The following is a 21,546-nucleotide window of genomic DNA, read 5'->3' as shown; positions in this document are numbered from 1 at the left end:
AATATATATTATACTCTAATATTATAAAATATTAGAGTATGTAATATCAATGTATCATATTCATAAATAACATATTGTATTATCAAATGTGATTATAATGTAGAATTACTATTAATTCCTATATATCATATTTTATCGCTTAAAAAAAATGTATATTTCATGATGTACATATGTGCAATTGATAAAAGGATAGTGATAAAATAAAAATTAACTGAAAAGCAGATTCCTGATAACAAATAATAATTTTTTTTACATCCGTTTAGTATTAAATTTAAATCGGCGATTATTTTTTTCAATTATTGGCGACAATTACGACACGTTTTTCACAAAACGTTATATAGATTTGTGAAAATCTATAATTTATATATTTTTTATAAATTACCTCTCCAGTGCGCATTAAGCCCGATAATTTTACGAGTTTTATGTAAATGCAATTTGTAAAATGGCTATTCTGAGCTAGCCAAGGACATTTTATTTATTCAAAGAAACTCGTGCGATGTAAGGAGAGATGGGAGAAGGGAGAAGGCTTAAGATTGGTTAACTGATAAAGCCTTGCATTGATGATATGACAGAGAATTGTCGGCAAGGTCGACCATTAGATAATGGGCCGACAAGTTTGTTATCTGTAAAGGTAAAAATCATCTCGTTATAATTGCAAATTATAATTATAAATATTATATTATTCTTGAATCTTTAATATGTTATTTCTTATATCTTTGAATATGTTATTATTTATCTTTAATTAAATAATTTAACTTAAAACCATAATTATTGATGACAGTATCATTTAGTTTTTTATGGTTTTGATTATACGAAAAATTATTATATCTAACTCTGTCAAAATTATTTATATCTCTAATTTTTCTAAAATAAATTTTCTGTTGATTATATTTTTATTGAAGCTTAATATTATATTTATCGAAATGTTAGATTTACTTTCGAATGAAGTCAGTTTCTTTTCTTTCTTGCTGATATTATCGAATAGAAGTGCACCTGTGCAAGAGTGACATAGCTTTTTTTTAGTATATCTTTGTTTTTATTTGTATAGTCATCCACAATAATGATGATTAGATAATCATCGCGATGGTCTTATAAAGATGGCAACAATCGATGTTCGATGTAGTATAGACTAGAACACAACAATACGCGCACCATTTGTTCTTGAAGATTCGCATGACAGATTTTCCTCAATATTTTTAAATAAAATTATATTATTAATCTAAATATATTACATTATAATGTAATAAAATATCTAAATTTATTACATTATAATGGAACGATCGGTCAAAAATTTATCACTGATTTACATAAAACTAGTACTGAATATATTCATTAATCTTCGCATAAGTTTAGATAGTTACATTGCAGATATACGCATTTTTAACATTTGCATAACATTATCTTAACAGAAGTATGTAAATATGATTATCTTGTTAAATTAAAATATTAAATTAGCAATTAAAATATTATTAAAATATTTAATTAAAATATTAAGTCAATTATTTTCAAAATGTGCATTCTGAAGATTTTAATTTAAGAACTGATAATATAGAAATATCAAAATTTGAAATAGTTTCAGTTTTATATAAGCGAATAATATTAAATATCAGTACTGATAAAGTTTGCGCGTTTAGGGCCATAATCATGTCTACTCGATATATGAGATACTGTATTAATTTTCACAATTGAGTTAACAATGATCTTTACTGAATAATCAATTTTGTTTCTCTTTAGTTTGTTACATAGCGAGTATAGAAATCATCATAGTTTAAATATGAAATTTAAATGCTTAATTTGTGTTTATATTGATTATTACTAAAAAATTGAAAATTGAAATTTAAACATAATTTTATTTGCGAATTTTATTCTGGATAGGAAACATGAATAATGGAATATTTATGCAGGAAACAATATTATATTTCAATGATCTGCTTTTGAGTTTTCCCCGAAAAATAGTGATGTTTACATTCTGATATATAAATTAACACGATAAGCAGCATTAGATCCGGCAGTGATGATAATGCCAATTACTGTCAACAAGGAACATCATTTAAGCGCCAATTTTTCTATTTATGAAATATGTTATTAACTTAATTGTTAATAGAGGATGATAACTAGTTAAAAAAAGACAAGTTAAATAATAAAGTTAAAAAGTTAATAACGTATGATTCAATTATTTTCAAATAAGAATTTTTAATTTTTAAATCAGAGTTGCTTCATTTTAATCATAAAATCAAATAATGATGACAAAAGTTTTATATTGTTTTTTACAATAAATATTTTAATTTTATTTAAAAAAAAGTTATAATATTTTTAATTATAAAATAAATTTACTCGTTTTTCATATATAATTTATTTTTTTTTTAATGTAAAAAAATTAAATTAATTAATTATGTAAAATTATTAAAAAATGATACGTAAATAAATTCAATGATTGTTCTAATGTAATACGATTTCATCTAAAAACTTGTTCCTTCGATTAACTTCACTGTAATAAATTATTTTATTAGATTCGATAAAATTCACAAGACACTTACACAATATTATATTGAATTTTATTGTACAGTGATTGCATAGAATGCTATCTTGTTACAATATTCTATATTTAGAAAGAAAAGTATATAATCAATCACTATAATCAATTAATTTATAGAGCTGATTAAAGATACTATAATATAATATTCTTCTAATAAAATTTAACTAATTTTGGAAAAAACTGGGAAATAAAAATTAAAAATAAGGAATGAAATAATAATAACTGTAGCATTGTAAGTAAAATAACAAAATAAGCAAGTATAATAATCATTGGCTCTTTGACCTACGTTAAAAATAATAAATAATAAGGAGCATATAGGCAAACTGCAAGATGTTATAAAACAAAAACAAATACTTAAAAGGCTATTTTTAATAAAAAAAGAGTTTCATTATATTAATGATTTTAATTTATATTTGATATCTTAGAATGCATTTGTTTTAGAGCAGTGATAAAAATTAATTAAATATATCTTACTTTGATGTGTTTGTAATGAAATTGTAATAGTATATTTCTTTATCTGTTAATTAAGGTAAATTGTTTAAAAAAATGAGTGATTCTTAGAGAAAGAATTATTATTATCTTTAAACTTTCAATATTACAAAAAGCTTGAATATGTTTGCGTAAAGACGTCAATATTTTGCACATCTCATCAAGTATTATCTAGTCTACTAGTTGTAATTTTTCTTATTATGTAAGATATTGTTGCAGATGCTTTTTGAAGTATAACACACGTCAAAAATTAGTTTCGGACTTGAAATTGAAATATTGTGTTCATGTTTATTGTGATTCTCCTCATTTTATTACTATTTGTGTAATGCGCAATGTTCGGCTTTAAGAATGAATTAGAAATAAAAATTTAAAAATTTTGACGATGTTATTCACAAACATTTTCCAGCACTTAACATTTAAAGATAATAGTAATTCTTTTTTTAAATCATTCATTTTCATCGAGAATATTGGATTAGTGCAAAAGTTCGTGCCCGATTTATTATTTAAACAGCTGCTATTTTTGTTAAAAATAAAATAATATCTAAATCATACTCTATCTGATGAGAGAATTTAAGTTTTCTAGAATATATTTTTTAAAATTGTGATGGTTTTGATAAAGTTACGAGCAATTAAAGTCAAAATTAATTTTATTTAATTTGCAACAACTCGGCAAACTCTAACAAAAAATTGTAAGAACATTTTCAAAAATCGATTTTGTAGGAAAAGTTTCAAGTTTTTACGATAGAGAGTCGAAAATTCTTTCAAATTTTTTTTTGGGCACGCTACAGATTTACAAAGTGAAAAAAAATTTATTTTTTTAGCTCGTAGTTTTCTATATGTAAAAATTACATAAACTCAAAAAATATAGCAATCATTTGAAAGTAGAGATTTCAAGCTCTAAAATCCTTTTTTAAAATTTAAATTTTGTTTATTTTTAAAATTGCAGCTGTTTGAATAATAAATCGGGCACAAATTTTTGCACTGATCTAATACTTTAGTTAACAGTTAGAAATATGCTGTTATCACAACTCCTTTATAAATATACCGAAGAAAAATATAAATTTTTTAAATTAGTTTTTATCGCCGCTCTTATAACTTTTATTACTGCTTCAATATAAAGAAACACTTATGCTCAATTTCTTCACTTCCAAATAAGTTGTGGATAATTATCTTTATGCAGGAGATATCTCCACTGTATTCTGGGATTTATCTCTTGGATTATCTAGTGATGAACAAATTGGGCATTATACAATATCGTATTAGAATTTTTTTAGAGTAATACACAGAATATCATCTTATAATAATCTATTTTTAGAAAGAAAAATATATAATAGGTAAATTCTTATATGATTGATTGAAAAAAGATACTATAATATTTTTCTAATATGGTTTAAATAATTTTGAAAGAACGGGGAGATCAAAATTGAAAGTAAGCATGGAATAATTTTACTATTTCTTTTTGCTTTTCAGCAAAAGCTAATTAAAATAACAAACTAAAGCTTGTATTAGCTTAAACATCAATTAAATTTTAATCCAACATTTTTAAATATAATAAATAAATTCGAAAATATCAAAAGATTTTAACTTTGAAATTTCAGAAGGTTGTTTCATCGTTTAAATTACGCATCAGTAAGAAATATAGAATCTTTCAGATTTAAATGTTTAATAACATATTTTGAGGAAAAAAATTGGGCAAAATTAGATAATTCCTTGTTAGTAGTCTTCCCGTATAATAGAAGACACGATCATTTCCCACTTCGCCAGGATAATAAGAACAATTTCCATCGATTTTTTGATTCTTAGCGAAAGTGATAAAAAAGTGAACGAGAAATAGTATAATATCGTTCTCGATAGTTGATCTTTTCGTATTCCATAATAAGAGCTTACTGGTAGTCGTTGTAATAGTTATTTGTGGTATTGATTAGACATACTATTATAATCAAACGTAACAGTATCTTTCAATATTAAATAGAGCTACGAAATTCCGAACGCTTTCGATTACTGTTAATGCTTAACAGTCTTGACAATCTTGACTATCGAGGGTGTTACTGATTGAATAGAGCTTATTTCATAATCATGGTAATATTACTTGCACTGATAGTAATGTTGATCATATGAGGCACACGTAAAGCTTTCACTAGGTTGCACAAATGACTCGAGTTCATCACCGTAAGGTGAAAATTGAACGAACATTTTCTCCTTAAAATTTCTATTCACATCCTCTCTATTCACATCTGAAGCCGATTATTATTAATCCTCGAGGGAAAGCCTGTCTTTGTTATATTTCCGTCCAGCTTCCAAAGTGGACCGATTAGTAAAATATTTTCATCGTTTGATATTTATGTCATTGATTAGGCTACGGCTAAAGATTATTTTATGTAAAACGTATTCGTGTAGATTGAGGAATTTTGGGAACGATCTTATTGACTCTTTACATAATGCAATGTTGAGTTCGCGAAGAGCATACTTGTTAAGTCTGTTTAAGGGGTTAAGCTCCGAGATATGCGATAATGAACGTTATGTACATAGAAATTCACTATGATACGCAAGTCTGACTCTGTCTATCGCCGTCCTGATTTTAGGTACCGATTTATCTATCGACCTATCTACCTGATTTATCTCTCTAAAAATATCACTTTACTAAATGAATTTACAAATTGCTAATCTGAAGAGGCCGACATATTCTCAAGTGCAATTCTCATATATGAGGTCAATATTCGGTATATGTTTACAATCAAAATTATTTATTTGTTATATAGAATTGACTCGAACGTTTGATTGATGTTTTTAAACTTTTGAATATTTTACATCGATGATTTAATTGTTTTTGTGATACAATGTGGTAATTTCTTTTTTCTTCAAATAATTACAGCCATGCCTGTAGACAAATCGAAATAATTATCGCCGTTTAACAACTATTGATTGTGCACATATAATTTTCACAAAATTCGTTTTTGATTAATTATTATATACAAAGAAGATCTCGAAATCGTACAAAAAGTTTTTGTAAACAAAAAAATGTCTCTTTTTGTCTTGGCGGCGAGATTTCTTTTCCATTTTTATTTCGTGGAATAAAGCTGTATTATTTAATTCAAATGCACGTTTTTTAAAACAAGAGATCAATCTGTGTTATTTATTCATTGACTTCATAAAGTATGTAACACTAATCATGTAATTGTTCTCCATCGTCAATTATCATTTATCGATAAACGTTGACGTTTCGAAAATGATTTATCATTTATACTTACATATATGTTGATAATAATTAAGTCACATGTCTACTTACGTTGTAGACAATTGAATACTATTCGAAGGGCATAGGGCAAAAGAATAAAAAATTTTTTCTCTGTAATTAGCATTTACTTGGAGGGAAGATAACAATAAAATATTTAGACGAAATAAAATCGTAATATAAAAGCCAATTATAATATTAAAAAGTTAATTTCTTAAGATATTAAATTCGTATTGTAGAATAACTTATTTGATATGTTTAATAAATTACATTTCTTAATGCTTAATTATATGTCAATGATATGAAGAAAACTGATTGCGCAGTCAGATGATATGATGAAATAATAATTAAGCAAACTATAATGTTACAAATTTCTAACAGAACGTAAGATTATAATTTTACCACCATTCACTTGTAAATATTCAAATAATAATGGCAGAAAAATCCTGTGAAATATCAATTGTATCTCAACGGAAATTCTACAAAATCGGTTATATTATTAATAGTTACTTGAAACGTAAATTTTTTTTAATAACAATTCACTAGTAAGAGCAACACGAAATGGATTTTTAATCTGGATTTACCTATGCCCTTCGCGATAAGCATCGACTACATTCATGCATATCGCGCCGTTCAAATTGGAAATATTTCATCAAAAAGAAAATGATTTTTGTAGAAAATGTCGCAACGCGAACAACATTATTTTTTAACACCTGTTCGACTATCCTCCCTTTTTCCCATCATTTACTCCGTACGTAAATTCGTACGATTCAATTTCTTTTTTTATCTTAGTTGTAAATAACTAAGATACAATTAATCGTTATCGATTGTTTCGCGCAGGTGCGCGCTCTGGTGTACGGTGTGTGTCGTGTATTTAATTAATTATAGTATATTTTTGTCGTTCCTATATGGTACTATATATAACATTACAGAACTATATACAATCAGAGTAACAGCGTTATTTATTGTTATTGTTATGTTATTATTAATAATATATTAATAATGTTATTATATTATTATAATTATTATTATACTATTATTCTTCTCATTTTTCTTTCTAGCCTAATTCTTCTTTTTCAACAGATCGACGTATTCGCGTCTTCACACTATGTTGCTCATGCGTATGTACGAAGTGCTTAAGGCGCAGAGCATAACCCGTTATATCCCATCATGTAAGATTTGTTAATAGAATCTGATAAAAGTTCGTGAGATTTCGCAATACGAGTCAGTTATCTCGTTAATTTAACGGTTAAGTTGTTTTAATAGTTTACTATAGTACACACTTGTTATTTAATATATAAAATAAGAATGAAGAAGAATTAAATCAAATAACTCTGTTTTCATTCTATTATTTATTTTATTAGGATAATTAAATGATCTTAATGCATCTCGAACTATCTGATTGAAAAAAATTTGATGCAAATCTTACACGGGAGTGTTTGAAAAGAGTGACACTATCTTCTTCTACTGACAAATCTATCACTTTTCTATTGACTATTTCAATTCCGAAAGAATTTGATTTGGAGACATAATGGGTTATCTCTAGTTTTCAATCGTGTCTATGTGTATCTATGTGTGTCTCGTGTATCGTTTGACGTCATTCATATTTTCTCAGCTCGAATTTCTCCCCGTTTTGTCCGATCTCACCATAATCGCGCATTGTCTCTTCTCTTTTTTCTTTCGGAAATTGCAAATACCTCCGTAATTTTTTTAACTTTGTAAATTACGAAAATATTGTAGTTATAAGATAAATATATATAATTGTAAAATGTGACATTTTTCTTAAAGACAACTTGAATTTCAACTCCATAAGTTATTTACAATTATTTTGTGATTGTTTTATAGGTAAGTAGCTGAAATTGGTTGGATAATAGTAAATCAACTAGAACTAGCAAGTAGCCTAGCGAAGTAGATGATTCAGAGAGTACAAGAAGAACGCAGAGCACAAAGAAAAATTATCAAATCGTAAGTAATCGTAAGAAATCAAGCAAATTAGTCAAAAATACTAGTTGGATTTGTTACAGTTCTCAGATTATATTTTAGGTTTCTAATTTTTAATTAGTTCCGATCAATTCTGCCAATAATATCGCATGTCATAAAAATTACATAGAAAACGCAAAATTCTCAATATATATTTAAATACTCTACAAAATAAAAGATAAAATAAAAAGTTTAAATATTAAACATTCTTTTGCATCAAAATAAATAAAATATTTTGATAAAATGATATTAAATTAACAATAAGTTAAAATTTTTAACATATAAATAAATTCTAAGATATAAATAAGTAAAAAATTGTTCTCTTTATTCTTTACTTTATTCTGCACAAAAATCCTATTTATCAAAATATTGAACATTGACAAAAAACTTGTGACAAATAATGGTCCCTATTAATTTTTGCGAAGCAAACTTGATTTAATAATTTAAAATATATATATTTAAGCAATCAGAATCTGTACTAATAGCTGTACGATATTCTGTGTCTTACGACAAGATAATGGTAAAATAGTATTCCAAATTGGCAGTATTTTTTAAACTTCTAAAGATACTGTCAATATTGTTCGTATTGTTTTGTATTGTCATGAGTAACGTAGTTGACAGAAATTTGATTAAGCGCTTCTTCATATTTTTTAAAAATATTCTCTGGATAAATATTGTAATGTGTGATTATTTCATCGCAAAGCGTAAAGCTGACAAATTCGAGCCAGAGAAATAATGTCGACGCATTTTTCGCGATCTTTATCTTTTTTTTCTTCTCCTCACATATAATTGTCCGTCCGGCCATGAAGAAACGCGATGGCATCGCTTCGATTTAATTACTCGGTTACAAATTAAGCGGTGTTACTAGTAAATTATTGCACATTGAACGAACAATTACCGTTGAGTTCTCAGATACTGCGAGACTTTTTTTTCTCTTTTTCATGAACACTAATAGCCGCCTGGAGATTCATTAAAGTCCTACTTAATTACGAATTAACTCTCTCCCTTTTGTCGCTTCTCTCTGTTATGTCCATGTATACATGTACATTCGTACGTGTACTCCGTATATTCCGTATATATTTATATACAATAATATGAATATATATATGTAGGATGCCCTGCTTTTCTATCGCGTCTTCTTTCAGCGCATCTTTGATAATAAATTCAATAGTTTTCAAATTGCAATAACTAAGATGACAAAAATTTTTGTTTATAATGTATGAATATTTTTTGTTATATTAATATTTTTTACTTTAACGATATTTTTTTATTGAAAATGTAATAGTAAATATATAGAAGCCGTTTTTTAAGTCGATGAAAGAATTCGCGAATGAAAGAAACGGCATAAGTAGCAGAGCCACTCCGTATATGCATATTCATTTATTTATTTATTTATTTATAATATATATATGTTTCTTTCATTAGTGCCTATTTATTGTTAGTCAAGGAGGAATGTAGTCGTAGTGGTCATGTTGGGTTGAGCGAGATAAAGAATCGAGCCAGCCGGTACGTTCATCGTCCGATATCTGACTGATATAACGGGAGACCTTATAATTGGCACGGTGAAAAAGTTGGTAATTTTTCCCATGCATCGCTCGGAGTTGAATGATTACGTTTCTAGCTAGGCCCTTCTTCATTACGGCTAAGACGTAATCCCTAAAATTAGGTGGGCCAAGTGTTATCTCGTCTGCTCTCGCGTCCTCGATTATCTCGATTATACATAATTAACATCGCTTAGGCTATTGCTCGTAGGCGAGTTGCAAATGCTTAACTTCTGGTTCTGGTTAATTATTATTCGGCGCTACGCTCAAATCATGTAATAGTTCCGAATGTCTATTAGATAGTGTCTATGACGTCAACGATCAACTCGCGTTTACGCGTTGATGCGAATCGTGGATGTCCGTGTTTAGGGCTCTGACGGATTTTGATTGCTCTGAGATCTGTGAATGCGTAAAATGATGCGGCAGTCGGTAACATATTAATGACAAATTGCTGAAAGAAAGAAGAGAACGTAAATGACATTTTCAGAGACTCGATACTTTCTATAATTATCATTAATTCGTTATATTAAATAAATAGTGATAACAAATTAAGTTTTCAGGGGAATATTTATATCATATATCTATATCGTGAATTCAATTCACGCACGCGCGTTTTGCTACGAAAATTACTTTACGTTTAACTCTGCAAGAACCAACTCTATTACAAATGCACAGTTTGCGAACGGGTGAAATGCTGGAGAACGGCAGTCTTTCTGCGGAACTTAGCACCGAGAGAACTTAATTATCCAACGCAGACAAGAGGTTAAAATCCGTTAATTCCTCGCATTTCATAGGTCGCAAAATGCACGTAGGAAAAGTCTAGCATAGCCTTCCGTCGTTTGAGAACTTCGGAGTAACGGACATATTTGATTTTCACCTCGTCTGAGGGCAGGAAGGATCTAATCTTCCTCGGTACGGCCTTTTAACTACAGTATGCAATACATCTACAAAATTCGCTTTTTCAATTGACATTAATTGCACTCCGCAGAAATTGTTTTACAACTGATATAAGAATCGAACCGTTTATTTAATTGTCACCTATCACTCTTCATTCGGCGTCTTAAATGATGAACGATTGCCACGTAATAATGTTAAATCTTTTATTGCCACACTGAGTTATAAAGCCATTGTCTCTCGGTGGCGCATTCCGACACCTCATTCGACAGCCGTGAATCGAGCATAGGTCTGCCACCTGCAGGATGGCTAAGGATAATGTGGGAATCGGATCGAGCCGAATCCTTAGAAGATAGAACTGAATTCTCTTCGAGTTTTTTTTAAGGATCGCGTCTACCCTATTATACTTAAACGTACTCTCTCACACAAGCGTAACTATTTTTATCGCCGAATACGCACGCTACGATGATTGTATATGTTCCGGGGCCTCATATCGCTTTATATTGTCACGAGATATGATCCTCCATAATGGATATTTCTAGCGTAATAGAGTCACCCGCGTTGTCATCGGTATTGACGATTGACAGTCGGTGCGTTCAGTTTCGATTCGCGGGAATTACTCATATATAGTACATGGTATAATATAATACATACGGTTTACTTTTTTTATATGTATATTGTATGTATACATATATATATATATATATATATATATATATAATATATACATATAATATACATCACTCTGTGTGTGTCCTCCCCTCCGTCGGGGATCAATTCCTTACGACAAACATATATATCGTCCCTGCTTTGCCGTCGTTTACGTACATACATACATACAAATGTTTATGTGGTTTAGCGGAACATCAACAATTTACTTTATAAGGCCCAAATATTGTGCGCTACTTGTTCAATCAAATACGCGAAAGGAGCTTCCTCTGCAAAAGCGAATCAGCGCCCTCGGTTCGCTCAATGATGCTCGATCCACGGAGGACGCGTGACACAGTTTCAATCGACAATCGGTGCCGAAAATCAACATCATTAAATAGTTACTACGAATCTATCAATTCGAGATATTTCTGCTTGGAGTATTTAGAAATTTTCTGACTATACACGCAATTATTTTACTTATTTGATACTCATATCGTTACGTAATTATTTATTGCACTTATGTGCAATCTTGATGTGAAAATATGATGGTACAATGTTTACGCTCGGTACGATCAAATCAAGTGAAAATGTGTGAATTGCAAATTATGCAATATTTTTCATTCGCAAATTAATAACCAATATCAATCCTGTAAGTTTCACTAACAATATTGCAATTGTTGCAGTATAATAGTTATGTAAGGAGAAAACAATTGATTTATAAGTAAATTTTATTCATTTTTAAATTTCATACTACGTTACTCATGAAGTTCACAAAAAAATATATATAGCCTTCAACTCTCTGATGTGTGAACTCTCATTCACTCTTATGTAAATACTTTACTTATTAATTCTAATTTATTCGTATCAACAATACAAAGTTCTTTTGTTATATTGTTATTTATAATGTACTCTAGGAGGCGTAAACAAGTTTTGTAAGAAGTCAATATTCAGGTAATATGTCGCTGTTAGCCAAAATTTACAAATGGAATCAATTCAGATTAATTTGCACTTTCGGTTCAGTAGAGAACCACATGCTATTGTATTCAATACTTATTGCATATTTATTATATTTAAATTTGCAAGCTGATCATCGTGCGTAAATCTCTTTATGTTGATCTTGAAAGACATTTCCGCACCGATTATCTCTCGAAGAATGAGTAGCATCTCAACGTTCATTCGGCGACGGCGACGTCACCAGCTCGAGCGAGCGATTCAAGCGGAAAAGCGATCGTCCTGGACGCGTACGCGCTCTCAGCCCGATCCGCGGCTATTCTAGGTCCAGATGTCAATAGGTGATTAGGTGATCTCACCCGCAAAAACGACTCGATCGCAAACAACACGAACCTGACAGTATCAGCGATTTCGATCTTAGCGTAAGAACCTAGAATCTAGCTGGACTAGGATCAAGGTCAGTGATGCGATCGTCGATTTAGTTCCATTGACGAGGCGTTGATCTCGGAAATGCCAGACAAATTCCTAAAACAGGTTCCAGAAAGAGGAACAAATCTTCCTCGTGGCACCGATTTCCTCCGCAAATATCGCCTACATCACCAATGATCCCCCGTACCTCCTTTTCGCTAACTATTTATTCTCATTTCTCCCTTCTTGCCGACAATGTAATAGACAGGCAACGTGCGTCGGACGATTATGAGAGATCCTTCGGGTTTCCGTTCTGGAATGCCTTGCCAAATGTGTCGCGTTCGTTCTTTTCTATCTTCCTCTAGATCCACGGCCCTCAAGTAGCGCTGTCAAGGACAATGGACTTCCTACTGTCCTTGCGACGGCGACCAACCAGTTGGCGGATAGGACTTTGCACGGGGACGCTCGCGGGCGGTAGATCGGGCTCCTCGTTCGTTGAGGTTGCCAAGACCACAGAGAGAGTCGATGATGACGACGAGGAAGAGGAAAAGGCGGTGGCGGCACCGCCGTGATGATTGATGGTGTTCGATGACTGGCCGCGTCGCAACAATGTTGATCTGCCGCCGATGGACGTCGCAGGCGGTGTTTTTGTCGTCGTCGTCGTCGTCGTCGTCGTCGTCGTCGACGGCGCCGCGGACCGTTCTGATGCCGTCGACGACGTCGTCGAACCTGCAATGAACCGCTGGTGTCTCGTGGTCGACGCTTGTTGCTGGTATTGCTGCGATCTGATGGCATAATAGGCCACGTCTCTTTGCTGGGCTCGCGACATGGCCAAAATGTGCGAGCCCGTTGCGTGATCTTGCCTGAGATCGTGAGGGTTGTCGTTGCTGATGCTGGAGGATGACGAGTAGTGCGAGGGCGACGAGACAGGAGAAGTGGTGCTCGCAATGGAGGAAGTGGTGATGGTGCGTGTGGTGCCGGGTGTGCCAGTGACCGCTGCTGGTAGAGCTGCTTCCGGTGCACCGTTGACCAGCGACTGGACCGCATGGTCCGGTGGATGGCGTATGAGAGACTCAGGAACAGCGATTGAAGAACGTTGCTGTTTGTTGTTGCCCAAATCGCCAGCGCAGCCATAATCGTAGCTGCAGCAAAGCTGCCCGTCCTACGAAGAGGTTCGTGGGAGACTGGGTTAGCCACGGCGGAGAGAATTTTTTTTTCATAATTATTGACTTGGTTTGTCAATTCGGGATTGGAAAGTCTTGGCCAGCATGATTCATGAGAGAACTGGCACCGTGGTAAAAATGATATATTGAAAAAATGCAAATATAATATATAAATGATGTGAGCATGAAGTTGCTTTGCGATCGTGAACCGGTCGTGTGCTCCGAACAAAAATGAATATTTCTTTATATTATAATATATAGAATTATTCTTTGCACAGTAATAGAATATCATGGCGTCTTATACTAATTTATTATTTAATTAAAAAAGATATTTTTGCTATTCTGATATTTACAAAGAGAGAAAATGTTTGAATCATAGTAGTTACATAATTAACCCATTTCTTATACCTTTTACAGTATTAGAAATTTTATCGATCAGATTATTGTCAATTTTTTGCTCATAAATGACATAATTTAACGTACTTTGTGTTCTTGTTATGTACACATATTGAAGAATTTTTATTTTAATAATAAATGAATTAAAATATAAAACGGAATCTTTTATATTTTCCTACGTACGACGTTAACAAATGGGTTAACTATCACAATTACTCAATGTACCAAGACTTTCCAACCTGTAGTGAGGCAGGTACTTGTGTCCATAGTATGTAATTCATTGTTTCGTGGAACAATACCGCATCAGTTCCGCCGTGGCGAGATAATAAACCAACGTGCAAGTTTCGACCCCCGCTTTACTTCCCTTGAAACTTTCCTTGCGACGTTCCTCGCACCCGCACTGTCGGCGTCCTTTTCTCTCAGTTAAGAAGACGATTTGTAAGTGGTCATGATCACAATTACAATAACTGTAAGGACACTCATGCTGACATTCGAAAGAGGGCAAAACAATGAATTTCCATAATATGTCTTTGATACCCGACGACAAATCTCTAAGTTTCCACTACTTTCCGCTACAATCCTGGCAGGATACTTTTAGGATGTATACATATGTGTACACAATACTTACATTGACGCTCATTAATATAAAATAATATTCTACAACTCTCTAAATATATATCTATATATTTTGGTAACAAAATTTTATTTAAAATCTAATAGAAAATCTAATAGCGAATTCGATTGGCTGCACTCAGTGCGCATTGATACACATTAAAGCCATCGTACACAAGTAATGTAAAATAAAAAAAAAACATATTAATAAATAAATATAGAAATTGATTAAATCATAAAATACTCAATTTTATTGTACTGTTGCGCCCGCGCGGCCAATTTATGAGATCGCGCTCGCGGATGCGCACTGCCGAACCACCGAAATAAATAACATGAATATTAAGAAGAAATACAAAAAGCGTTAATTGATCAAGAATGCAGAACAGAACACCGCGAAAGATGTAAGATGGAGATCGAGAGATACGTCTGAACGCGCTGACAGCACACATCCAAATCTGTCTATCTTGTTAGATAATTGGCTTGCTGATTTCGGCAACGCGCTCGCTTGCATATGCCATGGGCAATGTGGGCAAGGCATAACACTACTATTAGGTAAAATATGTATTTCATAATTCGAAATATTTGCATTTCATTTTTATACTCAAATTAAATCGGTACAAAAAACAACTCTAATACGCACCAGTGCTTCCAATCGAATTCGCCATAAGATTAATTCTTTTTCGTATAGCTTGAGCTTCTGTGCTATCCTCAGTATTTTATCTATTCAGATTTTGCATCTTTGTGCGAGTCACTTTTATCTTGCCAGAATCGATGCTTGATAAATCGATACAGAGAAAGAAAGAGACCTCTTGGTGCTTCTACCGAATCTCGAATGCAGATCAGAGGAGGGTGCAGTGGAGGCTCAGGTGCGACAACGACTCTTTTAAAAAATAAAAAAAAAAGAAGAAAGAGAGAGACGTACAAACAAACATAATCGCGAATCCAAGACGCAGTCTGTATATGTGTGTGTGCACATGTATGCGTGCGCGCGCGTGTGTGTGAATAATGTATGTAGAGTGCAGCCACAATAGAAGGAATAAGAAATCAGGTGTAAGAAATAACGATTTCAACTTATATGAGAAACCTAATCTACATTTTATGTATTCCGATGTATCCGATTTCTGATGATAGATTCACTGAGAAAAATGATCTGGTTGGATTAAATAATAATTCTGGTGGAAAATGGACGAATCAGAATTTTTTGGTTACGTTTATTAGAGTTCTAGTTGAGATAGCTAAAATTCTGATTAATATAATTATTCTGGTAAAAATAAGAATTCTAGTTAGGTTTTACCAGAAATATTTAAATAAATTTAATCTAATTTTTTAAATATTTTTTAAGAAATTTCTGATTCGTCTATTTTCAACCAGAAATTTTTTTCAGTGTTGAAATCGTCATTCCTTCTAATTCCTTCTGTTGCGGCTGCACCCTTACACGTGTCTGCCACCCCGTGCGCCATGCTCCTCGATCGACATGAGAAAGATCTGCCGACCGAAATCGCCTTTATCTCTTTTATCTTTTTGCATGAACGACCGTGCGTCTCGGAGTGTGCGTAAATAAAAAAAAGGTGAAAAAGAGAAAAGTGAGAAGTAATGCGCGACATTGGGAGTAGGAAATAAAATATGTGAAAAGTGTGTGTCAACGCATGCAAATTTCGAAAACGTGCAATCGATCTTTCCACGGATAAGATACGCCGTATTCTCGTTCGATCCGTCGACGAATTTATTGTGCACGATACTGAACGATAAAAAACATGCAAATTGTTTCGTGCAGACGTTATTTTTAGTAATGTGAATATTTCAAATAAAGAGCTTCAGATTAAGAGCAGAAATGCGAATGCAAACGAATGGGCATCGTTAATCAATCGTCTATATAATTGGGATAATAAAAGTTAGCTATTAGATTGTAAGATAAGATCCAACACGATTGTGTAATAGTTCATAACTGTCAAATGTCGAACAGTCAGTAATTTTTAATGAATATATGAATATCATGGATTCTGTCGAACTAATTTCGAAATCTGCTACGCTCTTAAATCTAGAAGATCGTCAACGTCGCGTCGAGAACACTTTTTTTCAAATACGACCAAATGCACATGCCCTGTGCTTGTGATATATTTATATATTTTTCAACATTGTGTCGAATAGTGATAAAGCTTCTGCCCATACAGCATAGATCATTCCAGCAATATTGCAACATTCCAATATTGCAGTATAACGTTGTAAACGTTGTAGCAATGTTTCCATACATTGAAAAAAATGGTTTGATTGGATTAAATAGTAATTTTGGTAGAAAAAATGAACGAATCGGAATTTTCTGATTAAGTCTACTAGAATTCTAGTTGAAATAACTAGAATTCTGCTTGATATAATTATTCTGGTAAAAATAAGAATTCTAATAGATTTTACAGAAATATTGTATCAACCAGAATTCCGGTTACCTCAACTAGAATTCTAATAAATTTAACCAGAAAATTCTGATTCGTTCAGTTCCATCCAGCAATTTTTTTTAGTGTAAGCTTCTATGCTGTATGGATGGTGATCAACGTGCGGCGATTAACGTAGTACTGATAGTGGTCCTAATAAGTAGAATATAAAAAAGAAGAACAAAATTAGTAGAAGAAAAACTATTAACAAGTATCAGGCAAAGGTGCGAAATATAGAAACTTCAAAAAAGTGGAAAGCAGCGGGAAAGATAAAATATTTGAATTAACAAAAAGATAAGACAGAATTACTATGTAAGTAGACGAGAAGAGGTAGGGGAGAAAGGTCTAAGAAAGCACTCGAGCACTCCGTTAGTCGTAGTACATTAATCAGCACACAATAAAGACAGAAGAGAAGAGGCAGGTAGTAGAGATTATAGGTGAGGTAGAAGTGACGTGATTACCGATGCACACAACACGCGCTATTGCTCACCAATTGGGCGCAGTACGGCACCTGCAAGGATACCCATTGTTAGGCTACATGAGGTTAGTCATCACGGGCAAGATGGCGGGGTTAATTTACAACAGCATAGTCTCAGGCAGACAATGTTTTTCTGGCGCAATTCCCCCTTCTATATCCCTCCCTCGCTATTTATCCTATACGTGACCAGGACCTTTCTCTGTGCCACGTCGATCCATATACGCGATCGTCGCGGCTTAGAAGATTAATATGATTGACCTAGGCGCCAGTGGAATCACTCTGTCGAATTCCATTCTGGTGGTCCACGGCCAATCGTTGCCAATGTCACCCACTGATGAAACCGTGCCGCTGCTCTTGATTGAACGTGCGGCACAATGCTAGACTGTCGTCGACCGGCGATCTGGTGATCGCGGATCGGATCGACGGGGTCAAGGTCGTGGTACACACTCGATCACTGTGAGGTCAGGTCCGTTTTCTATTAATCGTCGCCGGGCGGTAAACACTAATAAAATGATCCATGCAGGGCCGACCCGAAGCACGCGCGATCGTGAGATCTCGGCTCAATCTCGGTTTGGCGTATATAGGTGATGTTACGGATTTACCATGCTATTTTTTATTAGCTAGAGATTAGTGAGAATTTAAGATATTTTGATGACGGTGATTAGGAAATTAATTATTGTTAAAAGCTTTTGGAAAAATCAAGTATTAAATTAATTATTAATTAATACGCGAACGTAACAAAGAAGCTAATTTTCATTAACTTTAAAAGAATTTTAATTAAATAGAAATTTTATTCAATTTATATTAAGAAAAATTCAAGATTCCAAACACTTTTCAAAGTCTGAAAGATAAAACGACACAAGTATGAAACATCATATATTATTTCATCGTTACCCTAATTATGAAAATTTACAAAAAATCAAACTTTATGAAAAATATGAACAAAAATAGGAACAGCGTGTGGGTATGTATATATGTACAAACTTAGAATTTACTAAATTTTGTAAACAATATAAATTCTAAATTATTTATATAATCATCCGTCACAAATCCCATATAATATTATTCTTTTATAGTTTCTGCAACTGAGGTTAAGTTAAGCGAAGAGTTCTGAGATACAAATATCTTATTTCATATTCAGGATGATAATAGGATGACGAGACGAGAGCGAAGCGTTTGGCAAAAAAGCGGAACAATGAGTTCTCTCGGAATTCAGAGTTTTTTTTTCTGAGATTGACGTAAATATATGAACCGGGATTCTCACGGCCGTGGCAGTATTCGATCGCATTCCATATCTATAATTTCTACACATATGAAGAGTAATATTTTTTCAATAAAAAGGAATTATTTTACGAATCATGCTCTTCTAGATATTTGATTACATCTGCCCAGAATCTGATTACGCCCAATTAATTGCAGCATTTTTCTTTACATTTCGTTATAAGATACTGATAATTTCAGGTTTTTTTTTTTTAGAAAAGGACATTAAAAAGGATTTAAATAAATTCTCAATATTTTCTAATATAAAGACTTGAATGGATTTAGAAGGAGATAATCATTTTATAATCTAAAAAAGATCTAAGATATAGATTTAATTAAAAAATCTAAGCTATATTTATTTCTCCTTTTACAAGGAGAAATATACGACGAACGCTGCCACGTGCAAGGCAGGCATTGAAAAACAAATAACATTTATCTTAGGCTAGCTTGGGGACGCCCCTGGATGTGTCTAATAATGTATAAAACTATGAAGTTTGAATAATTTACATTAGTGAGTACAGCGCTGAAATCGTATAATGACAAGGCTAGCACGACGCATTAATGTACGCCGAGAGAGAAGATAATATTGATTATAAATTAACAATTATAATAATGGATAATGTAAGGGTTCAATCGAATAAAAAATTTAAAGAATAGATAAATAAATAGATAAATTGTTTGATTATATTAATATGATATTATATATATTTTTATATTGTATATATTTTTTGCGAAATAGCTTTTATGAATAGTTTTAATTCGATTGATTAAGTTTTAGTTCAATTGGTAAGTTAGTTAAACTCATGCAAATGATAAATTAGATTTCAACATAAACATTATTCTTCTTTTCTCGGCATACAGTTAATAAAATTTTAGCGTTCAGCTTTGCAAAATCGATTCGCGTTAATACACACCGCAAAAACAAACGGCATACTGTACGAAAAAAAAGAGAACAGTCAGTATGTATGTACCTTGTACTATTCGAGGATTACCTACTGACGACAAGTAAAACAGACAGACAGAGAGTAAAAAGAGCGAGTAAAAGTAAAATGATAAATAGATGTTTGTGTGTATAATAATTTTATGTTTGTATGGCGCACAGTTTGATCGAATATGCTAAGAAGGTGGAAATTTTAATATAACAGATTGTAAAACGTTCGAGTATTTATATGATTCGGTAATTAAAGTAAAATTAATCTCTCATTGATTGAATATGTTTTTACAAGAAATTTTTTATCTTGAAAAAAAAATTATAACAATACGCAAAATTGACATGTAATTTAGTGATTTTGTTTAAAATGTTGGTGTTAGAGTAAACGATAATCATTCTACAAGTATATGAAAATAATAACGATGATAATGATGATAAAATGAATGCTAATTATCGTCGTGAAAGAAATGTAATATGAAACGAACGAAAATGAAATTGATACGATCTGCGCGTGTTAATACTCCGCCATGTACGTATACATATTCGATGGACGCCTGCACAGCGATTTTCTTGCATCTTACATTGGCATAGTACAGCGAGCGCAATTGAATAGGCACATGACAGATCCATGGCTAAATTGAGGCAATATTTCCTTTCATTTACTGACCTTGAGCTCTTGAATTCGCAAGAGAAGTGAGTGCGATGGGTACCAAGATCTCGTTAGGATGATCTGCATTTTAATGTTTTCATTATGTAACACTGTCGCGTTGTTAATAATTCAAAATCGAGAAAATGCATCATCAAATACTTTGACTAGGATAATCTTCTTGCACAGTCACAATTACTTGGAAGGCATGAAAAAATACATAAATTACATTATCTTATTAAGCGCACGTAAAAAATTGTTATTTGTGCATTATATACAATACACATTTTATAATAATTAACTAAAATTAAATAGAATAAACGCTATTAAAAAAAAGTTTATGGAAATGTGGAAAGGATTCAGCAGATTCTGCGGCGACCATCCTCACCGTCTTCTGTGCCCATGACGTCCTTCTCCAGCGAATTCCCCCCTTTATCCTATTCGTATCCTTCGGATCTCGCATGAGATCAGGTCAAAGACCGGCGATCGCGGGTCCTGCGATGTGACACGTCCGATCCTTCTTCTTACCTTGCACTCGCACGTGGTGCATTTGTCGTGGGGGTCCTGCCAGGAGCTGCCGCTGTCGTGGACGATGCCGGCGTAACTGCACGGCCGGGGACGACTAGGAACCGTGAACGAGGTGCCGTTCACCAACACCTCACGAGCGCAGGGATCATCCTCGCAGCGCGGACAACAATCGCCCTCCTCGGTCACGGGATTCGAGCAGGTCACCGGTGGACACTCCATCTGCCAGCAGTCTATTTCGCCGTACTACAAAGACGTACGATAATTCATAGAAAGTTCAAAATCGAACTACTGCCTTTTTTTTTATATAGAATCACATTTTCACGTACGACACTACGATATGAGGTTTGTGATCCGAAAAGATCAGTTGTTTAAAATATTTGTGTAATTCGTTTATTTTATTTACAAGTCTGTCGTGCGGACATAT

At 32.6% G+C, this 21,546-nt stretch overlaps 1 protein-coding gene across 1 annotated transcript in view; it reads right to left on the bottom strand.

The window, feature by feature from the left end:
* Nucleotides 1-12,578: 12,578 nt before the first annotated feature.
* The window catches only part of LOC108752480 (protein kinase C-binding protein NELL1-like), a 71,991-nt gene continuing 63,023 nt past the window's right edge, over nt 12,579-21,546 (bottom strand). The window contains exons 12-14 of the mRNA XM_018493317.1: nt 21,123-21,365; nt 17,770-17,790; nt 12,579-13,844 (exon numbers count right to left, since the gene is read on the bottom strand). Coding sequence (XP_018348819.1) covers nt 13,059-13,844; nt 17,770-17,790; nt 21,123-21,365 — 1,050 coding nt within the window. The 3' untranslated portion in view covers nt 12,579-13,058. The remainder of the gene's footprint in view (nt 13,845-17,769; nt 17,791-21,122; nt 21,366-21,546) is intronic.

Source organism: Trachymyrmex septentrionalis, unplaced genomic scaffold (assembly GCF_001594115.1).
Source record: "Trachymyrmex septentrionalis isolate Tsep2-gDNA-1 unplaced genomic scaffold, Tsep1.0 scaffold60, whole genome shotgun sequence".
NCBI classification, from domain to species: Eukaryota; Metazoa; Arthropoda; class Insecta; order Hymenoptera; family Formicidae; genus Trachymyrmex; species Trachymyrmex septentrionalis.
This window is presented reverse-complemented; position numbering and strand designations above follow the sequence as displayed.